This window comes from Bubalus kerabau, chromosome 1 (assembly GCF_029407905.1).
Source record: "Bubalus kerabau isolate K-KA32 ecotype Philippines breed swamp buffalo chromosome 1, PCC_UOA_SB_1v2, whole genome shotgun sequence".
NCBI lineage: Eukaryota > Metazoa > Chordata > Mammalia > Artiodactyla > Bovidae > Bubalus > Bubalus kerabau.
The window spans coordinates 24,854,636-24,870,420 of record NC_073624.1 but is presented as its reverse complement, the minus strand read 5'-3'; the positions used below and the strand labels follow the sequence as shown (position 1 = coordinate 24,870,420).

The 15,785-nt window shown below is 44.0% G+C and overlaps 1 protein-coding gene across 2 annotated transcripts; it reads right to left on the bottom strand.

The window, feature by feature from the left end:
* Window positions 1–2,031: 2,031 nt before the first annotated feature.
* Window positions 2,032–15,468, bottom strand: DDX47 (DEAD-box helicase 47). Of its 2 annotated transcripts, none has more exons than XM_055570685.1 (12): window positions 15,313–15,467; window positions 13,990–14,083; window positions 11,719–11,907; window positions 11,391–11,462; window positions 11,042–11,160; window positions 8,970–9,041; window positions 8,729–8,845; window positions 8,053–8,199; window positions 7,199–7,336; window positions 5,485–5,555; window positions 4,741–4,870; window positions 2,032–2,589 (listed from the first exon to the last, which is right to left on the bottom strand). In XM_055570685.1, exons 1-12 carry the CDS (start codon window positions 15,403–15,405, stop codon window positions 2,458–2,460), a joined length of 1,374 nt encoding a protein of 457 aa, XP_055426660.1. In that variant the 5' UTR covers window positions 15,406–15,467; the 3' UTR covers window positions 2,032–2,457. The 2 variants fall into 2 exon arrangements, with proteins under 2 accessions (XP_055426660.1, XP_055426668.1); XM_055570693.1 differs by having other exon boundaries at window positions 2,473–2,589; window positions 4,754–4,870; window positions 15,313–15,468.
* Between the last annotated feature and the right edge of the window lie 317 nt (window positions 15,469–15,785).

Below are 15,785 nucleotides of genomic sequence, written 5' to 3'. Positions count from 1 at the left end.
AAATCCATGTCTACATGGAATGCCAGTATGTGACCTTATTGAAACTAGGATCTTTGTAAATATAATGAGTCAAGACAAGGTCATACTGCAGTAGGGTGTGACCTAAATCCCCAATGCTGGGAAAGATTGAGGGCAAGAGAAGTGGGTGACAGAGGATGAGATGGTTGGATGGCATCAACAACTTAATGGACAGTTTGAGCAAGCTCCAGGAGATAGTGAGGGACAGAGGAGCCTAGTGTGCTGCAGTTCATGGGGTCACAAAGAGTCAGATACAACTTAGCAACTAAAAACAACTAAAGTCAACTACTGCATCTGTACAAGAAGCCCATGTAAAAGCACAGACACACAGAAGGGAAGATTATGTGAAGACGGGGCAGAGACGGGAGCTATGTTTCACAAGCCAAGGACCACCAGCAACCACCAGAAGCTAGAAGAGGCAAGGACAGACCCTTCTTGAGAGGTTTCAGATGCAACATGGCCCTGGTGACAGCTTGATCCTGGACTTCTAGATTACAGAACTGTGATCCAACAATCTGCTGTTCTGTTAAGCCCCCCTCTGTGGTACTTTGTTACATGTACATTGTACTCTGTGACCCCATGGACTATAGCCCAGCAGGCTCCTCTGTCCATGGAATTCTCCAGGGAAGAACACTGGAGTAGGTTGCCATCCAACCCAGGGATCGAACCTGGGTCTCCTGCATTGCAGGCGGAGTCTTTATTGTCTGAGCCACCAGGGAAACTCACTGTTACAGGAGCCCCAGGAGACTCAAGACCTCACAATCTTGCCTTGGCGGACAGGGAGCATGAAGAACAGCTTGATCAATGATACAAACCCACAGCTTCGTCCTCATTTGCACCTGAATCACATTCATTTCTGTGCCTGCTGCCCTTTACAAGGATATCTCTACTCGTTCTGTCTGAGACTGTATAGTTTATGGTCTGGACCCACCAATATGCCTGAAGACACGTCATCCACCTTTCTTCCCTTAGTGGCCCATCTTCCCAACCTAGCAAAGCATACTCTAAAGTACTTCAGAGAAAGCAGCCAAGCTTTAGGCTTCTACCCTTTTTAGTCTCTGCAGAAATATGCATGTACCTGAAGGGTCCACAGACCCTAGGTTTGGGATCCTATTTTAAAAGTTAAGATTTCTTCAGAATAATTCATCTCTTCTTACGCACCACCCACAAAGTGCTCAGTCGTGTCTGACTCTTTGTGACCCCATGGACTATCTCCAGTCAGGCTTCTCCATCCATGGGATTTTCCGGCAAGTATACGGAGTGGGTTCCCATTTCCTTTTCCAGGGGATCTTACTGACCCAGGGATCAAACCTGGGTCTCCAGCACTGCAGGCAGACTCTTTACCATCTGAGCCACCAGGGAAGCCCACCACCCACAATCTGATTCAAATTCAGCCTGCTTCTAAAGTCTTCTACTGAGTTGAAATAGCAATCATCCATTGGCTTTTATCCACTGGCTCAGAGGGAGACAGAGCTACCATAATCTAAGCTGCTCTGAGAGTCCCAACAGGAAATACACTAATGGAGAATTAGCCCCCAGTGGTGGGCACCCCACTCACTATTTACAAAGATCGTCCTGCAATCAATGGTCCACACTTGATTCCCACAGAGAATTTTACTGACATCTACTTTTCACTTACTAAACACTTCAACTTTAAGAAACACAACATGCACTTTCCATTAAGATGTACATGGAAGACTTCCCTGGTGGCACAGTGGGTTAGGAATCTGTCTGCCAATGCAGGGGACACAGGTTTGATCCCTGGTCCGGGAAGACTCCACATGCCTTAGAGCAACTAAGCCCGTGTGCCACAACTACTGAGCCCGTGAGGTGAAACTACTGAAGCTGGGCACCTCGAGCCCGTGCTCCACAACAGGCAAGGCCACCGCAACGAGAAAGCTGAGCACCGCAACAAAGAGCAGTCCACGCTAGCCGCAACCAGAGAAATCCACGCACAGCAAAGTCTTCTCCTATGAAGTCTTTACCACAAAAAGGTCTTGAAGGAGTCTGAACTTTTTTTATAATAATATTTAAATTTATTTCCCATTCAGAGTCATGAAACACAAGCTGAGACTGCTTAAGTACCAGTTTTTAGATATAAACATCCCTTTCCTTCACAATTACAAGCTGAGGGCTTCATTAGCCCAGTCCTTGATTTGCAGCTGAAAAAAGCACAGGTCTGTGTGAAGGGACAGGACAGCACGTGCTCCTCATGTCAGGAACGAGTAACCACAGTGGAAGGCCAGTCCGAGTCTCGACATCAGCTCTGTGACAACGTCCCACAGCAACAATGCTCGAACACACGGACGGGGGCCCAGTACTGGAGGAGCCGGGCCGTCTGGACACGTGCTGACAGACTGGCCTGAGGAAGAGGTCCCGTTCTCTCCTTCAATCCTCTCCACAGAACAGAAGGCAGAAATCAAGTCTTTATAAAAGACATTAATGGCCTTTCCGTTTCTTCATTTTTCCTCCAGCCACCTTGTTCCTGACACCGATCGCACCCTCCGTGTCATCATTGTCCCCAGCATCCTCCCGTGAGCGCTTCTTCTTCTCTCCGTGCTCCCTTAACTCCTGCAACAAACAGAAAGGACGGGCTTGATCGTGAACTACTGTCACTGAGGGGAACACACCCTGGTCTCCGCTCCATCAAGTCAAGCCCTCTGCTTCCCTGGCGGTCCAGTGGCTAAGAGCCCCTGCTTCCAATGCAGCAGGCTCAGTTGGATCCCTGGTCAGGGAACTATTAATAGACCTCACATGCTGCAACTAAGAAACCTGGTGTAGCTGGCAAGCTAGATAAATAAAATCTTGATAAATTAAGAGAATTCATTTATTTAAAACAAACAAACAAACCCTAAGTAATTCCCTAACACCTCACATTAGCAAAGAAATAAAACCAAAATCCCAATATACAAAACTGTCATCAAAGATAAAAAAATGAAAACAGGGAGCTACTATTTTCATATGGCAGACTAGCAAAGATTTAAGAGAACGGTAATACCTAGAACCGGTCAGGGCAGTGGGGAGACACAGACACTGTCCCACATACAATGTCACATGCATCGTGTAAGCTGCTATAGCTTTCCTGGAGAGCAACTGGGCATTCTGTATGAATTTGAACTGTGTGTTCTCCACTCAACAATTGATTCTACTTCTAGGAATTTATTCTAAGGAAACAAGTGTGCAAAGCTGTACATAGTAGGATGCTCAACACAGTTATTAACTAAAATATATAAAATTGGGAAAAGCATGAACACATATCAATGGAAAGCACGTTCTATATTCATAATAGAATCATTAAGAAGGGATGGCATGAGAATTTTAAGAAGCTAGCATCTAAGGTAACAGTCTCTAAAACCTACAAGTGGTGCTGTTTTTAAAAAACTGAATTCATCCTCCTCAGACCACTAATTGTCTAGAACACATAATCTGACTTCCCTTGCCAATTCAGAAGGTAGTGAAGGAACTTTCAGTGACTCTAAGAAATCAGTCCTGCCGCTATGTTTAGGCAAGTTTGGTAACTGAATCAAATGAGCGCTAACATGCAGCCTAGATGAAGATTTTTGAATAGAGTTTAAAATGTGAAAGAAAAAGAAAAAAACGTGATCACATGAATCTAGATTAGTTGAAACAGAAAAAACAATACACATTTAGATAAAGTCATATACAAATTGGAAAAAGTCTCATTATGGCTAAAGAAAAACAGCCAAATGTAATCAATGGTTTTCTGTGGGGAGTGGCTTATGTATTTCACTATTTTAATCCTTTCTGTATTTTCTAAAAAATGTTTTCCAACACACATCAAATTTTTTATAAACAAAAACACCAAGACTTCCATATGGGCAGAAAAACAAGCCCATACCTCAGCTACTCAGAAAGCGCCCCATGCACTAAGTCTCTTCACCCCTCAGAGCAGCACTCCTGGGATAACGGGACTGGCAAGCATTCTCCTTTAGACCCTTCTGTCTCCACTGCTCCCCCTACAGCTGCTCTCAGGAACTACACTGTCCACCCGACTTACCTGATGCTCATAAACCACGTCTCCAAGGTAACTTACTCTTCCTCATCTACAGGTGAGGGACCGACTCTGAGAGGCCAGACACCTTGTGCAGACTCACAGCTGCGTCTTCTCAAGTTCAAAGGTTTTCCTGCCTCACCGTTCCTGCCACCACAGACGGTGGCTGGGAATGAATGTAGTCACTGTGATCAGACTGAGTCCAAACCCTGATTTGACCATTTAGTTACAGGGTCAAAAGCAAACTGCCTGCATCTCTATGTTTTAGCATACTCATCTTACACTTGGAATAAAATTATACCGTTTATTGAGGATTAACACGATAAAGTGTCTTGCGTGCAGTTAAGTTGCATAGAAGCTAGTGAGAAAAGGCATTGCAGGGGTTTCCCTGGTGGCTCCATGGTAAAGAATCTGCCTGCCAATGCAGGAGACATGGTTTAGATCCTGGTCCGGGAAGATCCCACAAGTCTCAGAGCAACTAACCCTCTGCACCACGACTACTGAACCTGTGCTCTAGAGCCCATGCATCACAACTACGGAGGCTCGCGCACCACAGAGCCCACGCTCAGCAACAAGAGAAGCCGCCACAATAAGAAGCCCTCATATTGCAACTAGAGAGTAGACTGGGCTCGGTGCAACTAGAGAAAGCCTGTTTTTCAACACTGAAAACCCAGCGCAGCCAAAAATAAACAAATGAACGAGTTGCACACCATTCGGGCAAACCTCTGGGCCTCAGTCACGCGTTCTGTCAGCATCATGACTTCGTCGTCCTGGGTTGGAAAGACAGGCAGTTTCTTCCCAATCAAGTGCTCTATGCGCTGGAAGAGCTCCACGTCGTACCTGAGGAAGGAAAGTTGACACGGCTCTGGCTGGCTGACAACGTACACGTCCATCTGTTCATCCCAAAACGATGACACAACAGGAGCCATGGTTTTCAGTAATATCAAACCTATTATTCCTTTTCAGAATATTGATTAAATGCAACCTGCTGTGCAGAGCCCAGCAGAAAACCACCCACCACATCCCTGACTCCCGAAAAGCCTAGGACACGTGGCTGTTTGTTCCTTTAAAAACAAAATCAGAAGAACAGTTACTGTAATATGGTGAGCTGAGGGAATGGTCACTGTTCTCTGGCTCCAGACATTAAAAGAACAGGGTTTTGGTGTATGTGCTTTTATACACCAAGGACTCCGCTACACACACGCAGTATATGCTCGTTACATATACGTCTTCAGTCTTCATTAAAACCCTTCAAGGTTGGTATTACTATTTCCATTTTACAAATGATGAAGGTGGGATGAGGAAGGCTTAGTGCCTATTACAGTAAAAGGTGAAGTCAGGTTCCAAGTGAGTTGGCCCCAGGGTTCTGCTTCTTTTTTTTTTCCTCTTTTTTTTTTTTTTCAGGGTTCTGCTTCCTTCTCTACATTGCTCTGCCCTGAAGTCGGGTCACTTACTGTGTGACAAAGGTAATAGCCTTTCCAGAGCGCCCAGCTCGAGCCGTCCGACCTACTCGATGGATGTAATCCTGAAACACAATGGGCAAGTAACTCTGAGTCAGCTGGAATATGAATTAAAAACTGTGTATGTAAAGTCTTCCTGCCAACCTTTGAAAGAAAACAGATCTGTCCCGGAATGTGGAGAAACAGACTGGCAATCCATTGAGCTATATCTGCCTCACTTTTTAAATTCTCCTCGCAGCACAAAACTGACCCCCCCTTTTCCTTTCTTTTATAGCAAGATGAATCCACAAAGCACACCTCCATGGACACAGATAGAGGAAAACGGCCCGGGTCTAGAGGTAGACCTGGGTCACAGCTCTGCATCCCCCCATCCCAACCCACAACACAACTGTCTGCAAGTCCCAGAACCTCTCTGAACCATGGTTTCTGTCTGTAAGTCAGGGGCACAACACACTGCAAACTCAGCATCACTGTGAAAATCCTACGCGAGAGCACCTTGTCTACAGCAGTTTAATACAAAGTCGAGACACTTTAGTTGTTCTCAACTGGGGGCAGTTTTGTCCTCCCCAGGGAGCATCTGTGACCTGTCTGGAAACATACCTGGTGGCCACAGTCACCTGTGGGTCAGGGGCCAGGAATGCTAAGCATCCTACAATGCAGAGGACAGCCACACAACAGAGAACTCCCGGCCTGAGGTGTTAATGAGGCTGAGAAACCCTGGGATCGCCGAGGACCACAAGCTGCCATTCTCATCAGTTAGACCAACAGAGGTCAGCATGTGGAACATCTGCTCCTGATGGTGAGCACCTTGCCCCTCTCCTGGGTTCCTTCCTTCACGTTCACTGACAACACGTCCACAGGCATGTGCAAGATGAGGAGAATGAACGGATCAAGAGTTTCCTTATTTCTGATACTTACCAAGGACACACATACACACCCAAACACACACCCCAAGACTGTAACTAAAGGAAGACAAAAAACATTAAGAAATATACTTTGATTAAAAAAAAAAAGAAAGAAATACACTTTGGGGGTTTCCCTGATGGCTCAGATGATAAAAGAAATACACTTTGGATACAATGGACTATTATTCAGCCATATAAATGAATGACACCTTCCTGTTTGTGACAACATTGTCTAGACCTTGAAGGTATTCGACTCAGTAAAATAAGTTAGACAGGGACAAATACAGAGATCTCACTTATATGTGAAATCTAACAGCAACAAAAAACTGAGCTCACAGATACAGACAACAGGTTTGGTGGTTGCCAGAGGCAGGGATGGGTATATGTTAAATGGGTGAAAGAGGTCAAAAGGTACAAATTTCAGTTATAAAATAAGTAAGTCATGGGGATGTAATGTACAACTTGTGGACAAGAGTTAAAAACACGGTACTGCACATTTGAAAGTTGCTAAGGGAAAATATCTTAGAAGATCTCATCAAAAGAAAAAAAAAAGTGCAACTATGAATGGTGACAGATGCTGTGACCATTTTGCAATATATACAAATACTGAATCAACACATTTTATACCTAAACTAATATAATGTTACATGTCAATTACACCTCAATTCAAAAAAAAGAAAAGAAAGGGGGGAGAGAGAATTAGAGAGGAAGAAAGGAAAGGAGACGGGAAGGAGAAAGGAAAAGAAAGAAAAAGAAAAGAAAAATATTTTGGGTGAGAAAGTCAGGTCAGCAACAAGACTCACCTTGGAATGGGTAGGAATGTCAAAGTTAACCACTACATCCACATGGGGTATGTCCAAGCCGCGGCTTGCAACATCAGTTGCTAGAAGAATGGAACGAGCCTTCGCCTTAAATTTATTAAGGGATCCCAGGCGCTTGCTCTGAAACAATGAAAAGAAATGGAAAGAATTTTCATCTTGAAAATCTAAGGAATCTTGGAAATCCAAGACACATAAACTAGACACATTAAATAGATACAAGAACCAAGAAAGAAATTTTTTAAATGATGTTTCCCCTTCAGTCTAACTGGGCTTCACAGGTCAAAAGGAAACATGAAAGCATTAAAAAAAAAAAAGGTCTAAGACTAAAACTAGAAAATACTAACATAAAACATCAAACATGACAGAAAGGTAACTGGGAAATAATTTACCACAAGGGCTGAACAAATCAGGCTTCCCCGGTGGTGCTAGTGGTAAGGAACCTGCCTGCCAATGCAGGAGATGTAAGAGACCTCCTCCAGGACCCCTGGCATGGCAACCCATTCCAGTACTCTTGCCTGGAGAATCCCATGAACAGAGGAGCCTGGAAGGCTATAATCCAAGGGGTAACACAGAGTCTGACACAACGGAAGCCACTTAGCTCGCACACATGCTGAATAAATCAACTCTACAGCTTCCATACTAGACAACTACCTGTGGAATATTCTAACTGGAGCCTCCTGCTATCCTAAAAGGAGGAAGCAGCATTGACAGCAACACTTTAAAGCCCATAACACAGGACAACTACGGAAGGACACATTAGTGTCACATGCTGCTACTGCAGAGACCTCCTGCCGTGAGGTTTATCTTTCTCACTAATGATGCTGAAGAACAGTTACCTGACTCATCTGTCCGTGGAGGGGAATGGCAGTGAATCCAAGGTTTCGGAGTAGCAGAGCTGTCCTCTGAGTGTTGTTACAGGTGCTGCAGAATATCATAAAGGAGTTCCCAGCCAATTCGTTCAGAATATAAACCAGGTAGGTATCCTAAGTCACAAAGCCAAAACAATATATGTAACTGAACCTGGAAGAAAGTCAGAGTCCTGGCATACAAACTACATAAAAGACTAAGCCTCTAGCTGCTTTTCTCAATTACCCAGACGCTCAGCTGGCAGCCCTGCACCCCTTAATCAGCTTTATCATTATCATCTCTGAGAACCATGAGTAACACAGAGAGCCTGACACCAAGAACAAGGTGATCTGGGCTCAGCAAGCACGCAAAGCCCTTACATCAGAGGACAAGACTAGGGTCCGCTGCCCACAAAAAAGCCACATAAAAAGCAGACCAAAGAAAAACTACCTCAAGGATGGGGTTAGGAAGGGATTATATCATGACTTCATTACTCTGGTTTAATACATTGTGAATTCCCGGAATGCTCGGCGTTATCAGTGATAAATGTAAACATGGCATGAGCTCTAAAACAAACAGCACTTAGCTAATCAAGAGCTGACACTTTCACACACTGTGGTGAAGGAGGAGAGGGAAAGGAAGGAATGATCAGAGTAAACACTCTACCTTGAACTTGGAAGGAATAAAAAGATAATATTGCTGCAACTTCTCAACCGTCTGGTACTTGGAGGAGACAGCGCATTTCACAGGGTTCTTCAGTGCCGCTCGCTGAAGTTTTTGCACCTGGAGAAAGGACACTAGATTAGTACGTTGATTCCTAAGTGCTCTGTTTTTATTCTTGTTACTGGGACTGTTTCTACTTATCAATTCTCATGAAGAAGAAAAGAGAAGTCCTAGAAAAGTTCACCTTCTTGGTCATCGTGGCAGAGAAGAGGAATGTTTTCCGATCTCGGGGAATCACTTTGAGGATCTTGTCAACCTAAGGCAGAAGGAGCAAAGAATACCAACGTGTCATTTACATTGGAAACCTGCAAATGTATTTTGTGAAGGAGATAAGGGATCACAAACTAAATACATCACAGTGGGGACTTGGGAACTCAAACCTTCGATTCAATTCAGCTAAAACTTACTGAATATATACTATCAGGTAGCACACCCGATGCTATCAAAAAATAATGCTAATCAGAGAAAAGAACATTTTAAATCAGTACAGTATAGCTAATCTAAGAGAAAAGGAAAGAATAAGCATTAATCAACTAAGTAAGTTACAAAGAATTTCTTGTCAAAGAAAAGATAGAAGTTGAAATCAAATGAAGTGGAAAAGAAAATCTGGTTTTGATATTTCTTATCTCTAAAATCAAAGTCAGACTACATATAATATATATGCTTTTTGCCCTACTATTTGTTTTTTAGTTGAAGTATAGTTGATTTACACCATTTCAAGTGTACAGCAAAGTGATTCACATATATATACTCTTTTTCAGATTCTTTTCCACTATGTGTATGTGTGCATGTGTGTTAGTCGTGTGTCTGACTGTTTGTGACCCCATAGACTGTAGCCTGCCAGGCTCCTCTGTCCATGGAATTCTCCAGGCAAAAATACTGGAGTAGGCTGCCATTCCCCTCTGCAGGGGATATTCCCAACCCCTGGATCAGACTCACATTTCCTGCATTGCAGACAGATTCTTTATCGTCTGAACCACCAGAGAAGCCCCCCCAGCACAGGTTATTACAAAATACTGAATACAGTTCCATGTGCTATACAGTAGGTCCTATTGTTTATTTTATATATGCTGCTGCTGCTGCTAAGTCACTTCAGTCATGTCCGACTCTGTGCGACCCCATAGACGGCAGCCCACCAGGCTCCCCTGTCCCTGGGATTCTCCAGGCAAGAACCCTGGAGTGGGTTGCCATTTCCTTCTCCAATGCATGAAAGTGAAAAGTGAAAGTGAACTACTCAGTCGTGTCCGACTCCTAGCGACCCCATGGACTGCAGCCTACCAGGCTCCTCCATCCATGGGATTTTCCAGGCAAGAGTGCTGGAGTGGGTTGCCATTGCCTTCTCCGATTTTATATATAATAGTCTGTATATGTTAATCCTGAATTCCTAATCTATCTCCCCCTCAAAAGTCAGACTATATTCTGAAGAGGATGCTGAGACTATTTACAATAGCCAAGAAATGAAAGTAAGCTAAATGTCCATCGACAGACGAGGGATAAAGTGGTGGTACATTATACAGCGTAATAGTACTCAGCCATTAAAAATGAAACAATGCCATCTGCAAAAACACGGACAGACCTAGAGATTATTATACAAAGTGAAGTCAGACAAAGACAAATATCCTATGATATCACTTACATGTGGAATCTAAAAAACAGTATAAATCAATTTATTTATGAAACAGATTCACAGACATAGAAAACAAACTTAAGGTTACCAAGAGGAAGTGGGGGAGATAAATTAATAGTTTGGGATTGGCAGATGCAAACTACTATGTATAAAGTAAATAAACAACAAGGACAGGGAACTATTTTCAATATCTTGTAAGAAACTATAATGGAATAGAATGGGGAAAAGAACATACACACACACACAAATACACACGTAGATATATGTATAACTGAATCACTTTGCTATATACCAGAAACACTATAAATCAATAATGCTTCAATTTCAAAATTAATTAAATTTAAAAGCAACAAGGATATATTGTATCAGCTCAGGGACACAGAGTCATTATTCTGTAATAATCTTAAATGGAGTATATGGAGCATAATCTACAGAAATACTGAAGTACTATGTTGCACTCCTAAAAGCAATATAATATCGTAAATCAACCATCTTTCAATAAAAAAGCAGCAGATATGTTAAATTAACTGGCAATGGTAAGTGCTCCAAAAAGCAAGTGAGCTATGAATCAGACTTTGAAACGGGGCACCTGAGAAGTTCCAAGAGGAGGAAAGATGTTAAGAGCTCACCTCTGTCTCAAAATCCATATTCAAGATTCGGTCTGCTTCATCCATGACCAAGTACTTGAGGGCTCTTAAGTTGAAACCTTTCGTATTTTCCAAGTGGTCAATCAGTCGGCCAGGAGTTGCTAACAAAAAAGGTTGAGGAGATGTTTAAGAAAAAGGACAGAAAGGGAGTGACCTCCCCCTCCTAATCGGAATTCCAGAAATTTAAGAAAAAAAAACCAAAAAACCATTAAACAGGGTTACAGACAGTCACTCTTCGAACACTTTCCGCACAAATAAATTACACATAGCATCAGTAGATTTTTCTGAAATTCATCCTCACCAGCACCTTTTACCGGTGTCAGTTACTCACCTATCACTATATGTGGTTTTTTGGCCAGGGCCAGAGATTGGGACATTGAATCAATTCCACCTACAATGACAGCTAAAGAAACAAAAAGAATATTAAAAAGAGATCCTTAATTTTGTTTCCATAATGCACTGAACATCTTTTAAAGCCAATGCCAGATTTCTACTTTCATTTCTCTTCCCTTACAACGACAACTTTCCCTGAAGCTAAAATAGCCAATCAGCTCTTTAGGTCGGTGAACTTACATTAACAACACTTCCTTTCATTCCCTTTCACATTCATGCTCAACCTGTGAAGAAACTGTGAAGAGTCCTTTCCTCCCAACACTTACCACACTGCACCCCAATCGAAGACCCCAGGGCTTCAAACTGCTCTGAGATCTGAAAGGCCAGCTCCCGAGTGGGGGTGAGAACTAAGGCAAAGAGACGCTGGGGCGTCTCCAACAATGCGTTGAGAATGGGCAGAGCAAAGGCGCCGGTTTTCCCAGAGCCGGTTTCTGCCAGCCCGATGATATCACGACCTAGAAGACAAAGAATATACATAATAGCAAAGAAATGCTCTCTGCACCATTCCCATATTGGTGGGAATACGACTAGATGCTGGGCACAACACAGACCATGAATAAATATTTGATGAATTGAGGGGAAGAGGAGGTTGATCAGACAGAAGACACGGTCTCTGTCCTGAATAAGCTCAAAATCCACACAATACATAATAATATGATAGGTCCCTGTAGGACAGGGTGAAAAAGGAAGGAGTCAGGAAAGGCTAACAGAGGTGAAAAGCAAATTAAATCTGGAGGTCAGCAAAGAAAGGACAGTCTCGTGTGAGGAAAGAGGCTTTAAAGAACACAGGATGAGTAAGGAGAGGGAAAAGTACAACATGGCCAGAACACAGAAGTCAAGGGGGGAAAAAGGAGAAGAATGAGGAAACCCACAGCCATGCTAAGGAGTTTGGATGTCTTCCTTTAAGACAGAGGAACTGAAGGATTTTAGGCAGGGAGTATCATGACCTTTGAGTATCAACACTCTTTAAGACTTCCCTGGTGACTCAAATGGTGAAGAAGCTGCCTGTAATACGGGAGACCTGGGTTCTATCCCTGGGTTGGGAAGATCCCCTGGAGAAGGAAATGGCAACCCACTCCAGTACTCTTGCTTGGAAAAATCCCATGGACAGAGAAACCTGGCAGGCTACAGTCCGGGGGTCACAAAGAGTCAAACGTGACTGAGAGACTAACACATGACATGACATGACTCTTTAAGAAGATAAACCCCAGGCCTGATGGCATAAGGAGAAGCCAAGGAGCTTAACAGTAATCACTGTTTATACTGCTCCTTCTGAGGGAAGAATGCCAGATTCCTTAAGAATGGTCTGTTATTGCCAATCAAGCCATAACTGAGAAGATCTGGCAATTAATTCCCAAGCCAAAACCAGTCTCTAGGTTCGCTGTAGCCCCCAAGGCAGCGATCTTTGGCCTGGACCAGAGACTGGGACACTGAATCGATGTCTCAGCACCCAGGGGAAAGGTTTCCTTCAAGTAATGACCACCACACTTGATTGCTAAGGATTCCTCACCTAGAAATTTTCCCTGATGCAACTTGAACGTGACTCTCTTCCTTACACTCTAAAGTGACCTCAAGGGCCAAAATGGGGAAAGCACAGGAAAATGATACCTCAGAGAGGATAGGAGGGGAGCTATGATGGTAGCCTGAATGGAGGCCAGGTGAAGTGAGAGACAGAAAGTAACAAAACAAAAATGAACAGTCACTGTAAATCAACTATATTTCAATAAAATAAAAATAAAAGACAGAAAGTAATGAAAGAAAATCTGACTGGCACAGAGGTTTCTACCTTGGGAAAGTCAAAGGCCATAAACTGAGATACAGGCTACAGAGAAATGAGTTCTGGTGAGAAAAATAAAGACTCTGGTTTGGATACAGGGAACTTGAGATTCCTGTAGTAAGCCTGGAAAGAAGTATCTAAAAACCAGCTGGACAAACTTGTTTGTGGAGTTCATCCAAAAAAATATGGGCTAGAAATACAGATGTGGGAGGCAAGAGCATCAGACCAGTGGTGCTCCCCCAGGGGCAGACACATCAGAGTAAACCATCAAGTTTTATATCTGTATATGCCTAGGTCCCACACCTGGAAATTCCAATTCAGGAGGTCTAGGCTGGAGCCCGGAAATCACTAGAGTTTTAAAAGATCCACAGGTGATTCTAATGAGCACTGGCTGAAACTCACTGATGCAGACAGCATTAAAGCTTCAGGACTGGATGAGAAATCTTAGTAGAGTTTTAACAGTGAGGGTAAAAAAGGATGAAGCGAGAATTAACACTGCAAGGCAAAGGAAAAGAACCAGAAGAAACTGAGAAAGAAATGCTGGAAAGACAAAAGACAACAAACCACCTTGAAGAAAGTAAGCTCGTTAACACCGCAGAATTATTTTTCAAAAAGCCACAAACTTTTTATCTTTACTGACCATACTTTATTTCACTTGAAGTAGGCAAAGCAATAGCTCTCAAATGTGGTAAGTATTTAACTGAGTATGTGCAACTTTACACTGAACCTGAAACAGACCACATATTTAATTTCAACCTACCTTGTAAGGCCAAAGGAATAGCTTCAATCTGGATCTTTGTGGGCTTTGTCCATCCCAACTGGTCACAAGCTTCACACAACACATCTGTTACACCCTTAGAATTCAGAAAAACACAGTTTAGCAAAGAACAACATATACTCGCCTCTCACACAACTAAACGACTGTCAGGGCAGCCTTGCTAGTGACGTGTGCATCTCCTACATTTTGATTCAAAAGGTATTATTGTGGATGGTGACTGCAGCCATGAAATTAAAAGATGCTTACTCCTTGGAAGAAAAGTTATGACTAACCTAGACAGCATATTAGAAAGCAGAGACATTAATTTGTCAACAAAGGTCCATCTAGTCAAAGCTATGGTTTTTCCAGTAGTCACGTATGGATGTGAGAGTTGGACTATAAAGACAGCTGAGAGCCGAAGAATTGATGTTTTTGTACTGTGGTGTTGGAGAAGACTCTTGAGAGTCCCTTGGACTCAAGGAGATCCAACCAGTCCATCCTAAAGGAAATCAGTCCTCAACACTCATTGTAAGAACTGATACTGAAGCTGAAACTCCAATACTTTGGCACCTGATGCAAAGAAATGATTCATTGGAAAAGACCCTGATGCTGGGAAAGACTGAAGGCGGGAGGAGAAGGGGACGACAGAGGATGAGATGGTTGGATGGCATCACCGACTCAATGGACATGAGTTTGAGTAGACACCGGGAGTTGGTGATGGACAGGGAAGCCTGACATGCTGCAGTCCATGGGGTCCCAATGAGTTGGACACCACGAAGCGACTGAACTGAACTGACCTGACTCAGTCTCCTCCTTAATTTTGAGTACTGGGACAGCAACTCAAGGCTGTCATCACTCTCCACTCACCAGGGACCAAGCCAACAAGTTCTTTACGTGGGTTACTTCATTTAATCTTCACAGTTCTATAAGATACTTATCATAATCCTCAATTTACAGAGGTGGAAGGTCAGGAACCGAGAGAACTTGCATCTAGTTATGGGTCAGAATTCAAACCCGGCTCATCGGAATTCTAAACCCAAATCGGACAGGTCGCACTGGACAATATCCTGCACAAACACAGCGTTGCCACACCAAGTGGAGCAGAAATGGGCAAATGGGGCTCCTGGGCCCGGCCTCCTTCCCACCACCCAAACTCGGAGTTAAGGGCGGGCCCTCGTCCTGAACCTGAGCCTCGGGTACCCTGGGGGAAATCTGAGCTAGGCCCCGGCTGCTCCCGCACACCACAGGCCTAGATGGAAGGCAACCGGACTCTGCCCGCGCCTGGCGCAGGAAGAACAAAGGGAAACTGGGATCATCCACTCTTACCAGGTCTTTAAATGTTTTCGTTTCTTCCACCTCCACCGCCGTCTGGGGCGCCTGCATGCTTTCCGGAGAATCGTGCTCCACGGACGCCGCCATGCCGTCCGCGAACTCCGGAAGTGGGTCGGCGGACACAGGATTCTGGGAAACGTAGTTTTAGCTCTCTCCGGCGGCGGCGGCGTGTTGTGGGCGCCCCGCTGAGGGTTTGGCCGGGATTTGCCCCAGCCGGCCAGGCAGGCGGGGCTTCACGGACAAGTACATATGGAGATCCAACCAGTCCATTCTGAAGGAGATCAGCCCTGGGATTTCTTTGGAGGGAATGATGCTGAAACTGAAACTCCAGTACTTTGGCCACCTCATGCGAAGAGTTGACTCATTGGAAAAGACTCTGATGCTGGGAGGGATTGGGGGCAGGAGGAGAAGGGGACAACAGAGGATGAGATGGCTGGATGGCATCACCGACTCAATGGACGTGAGTC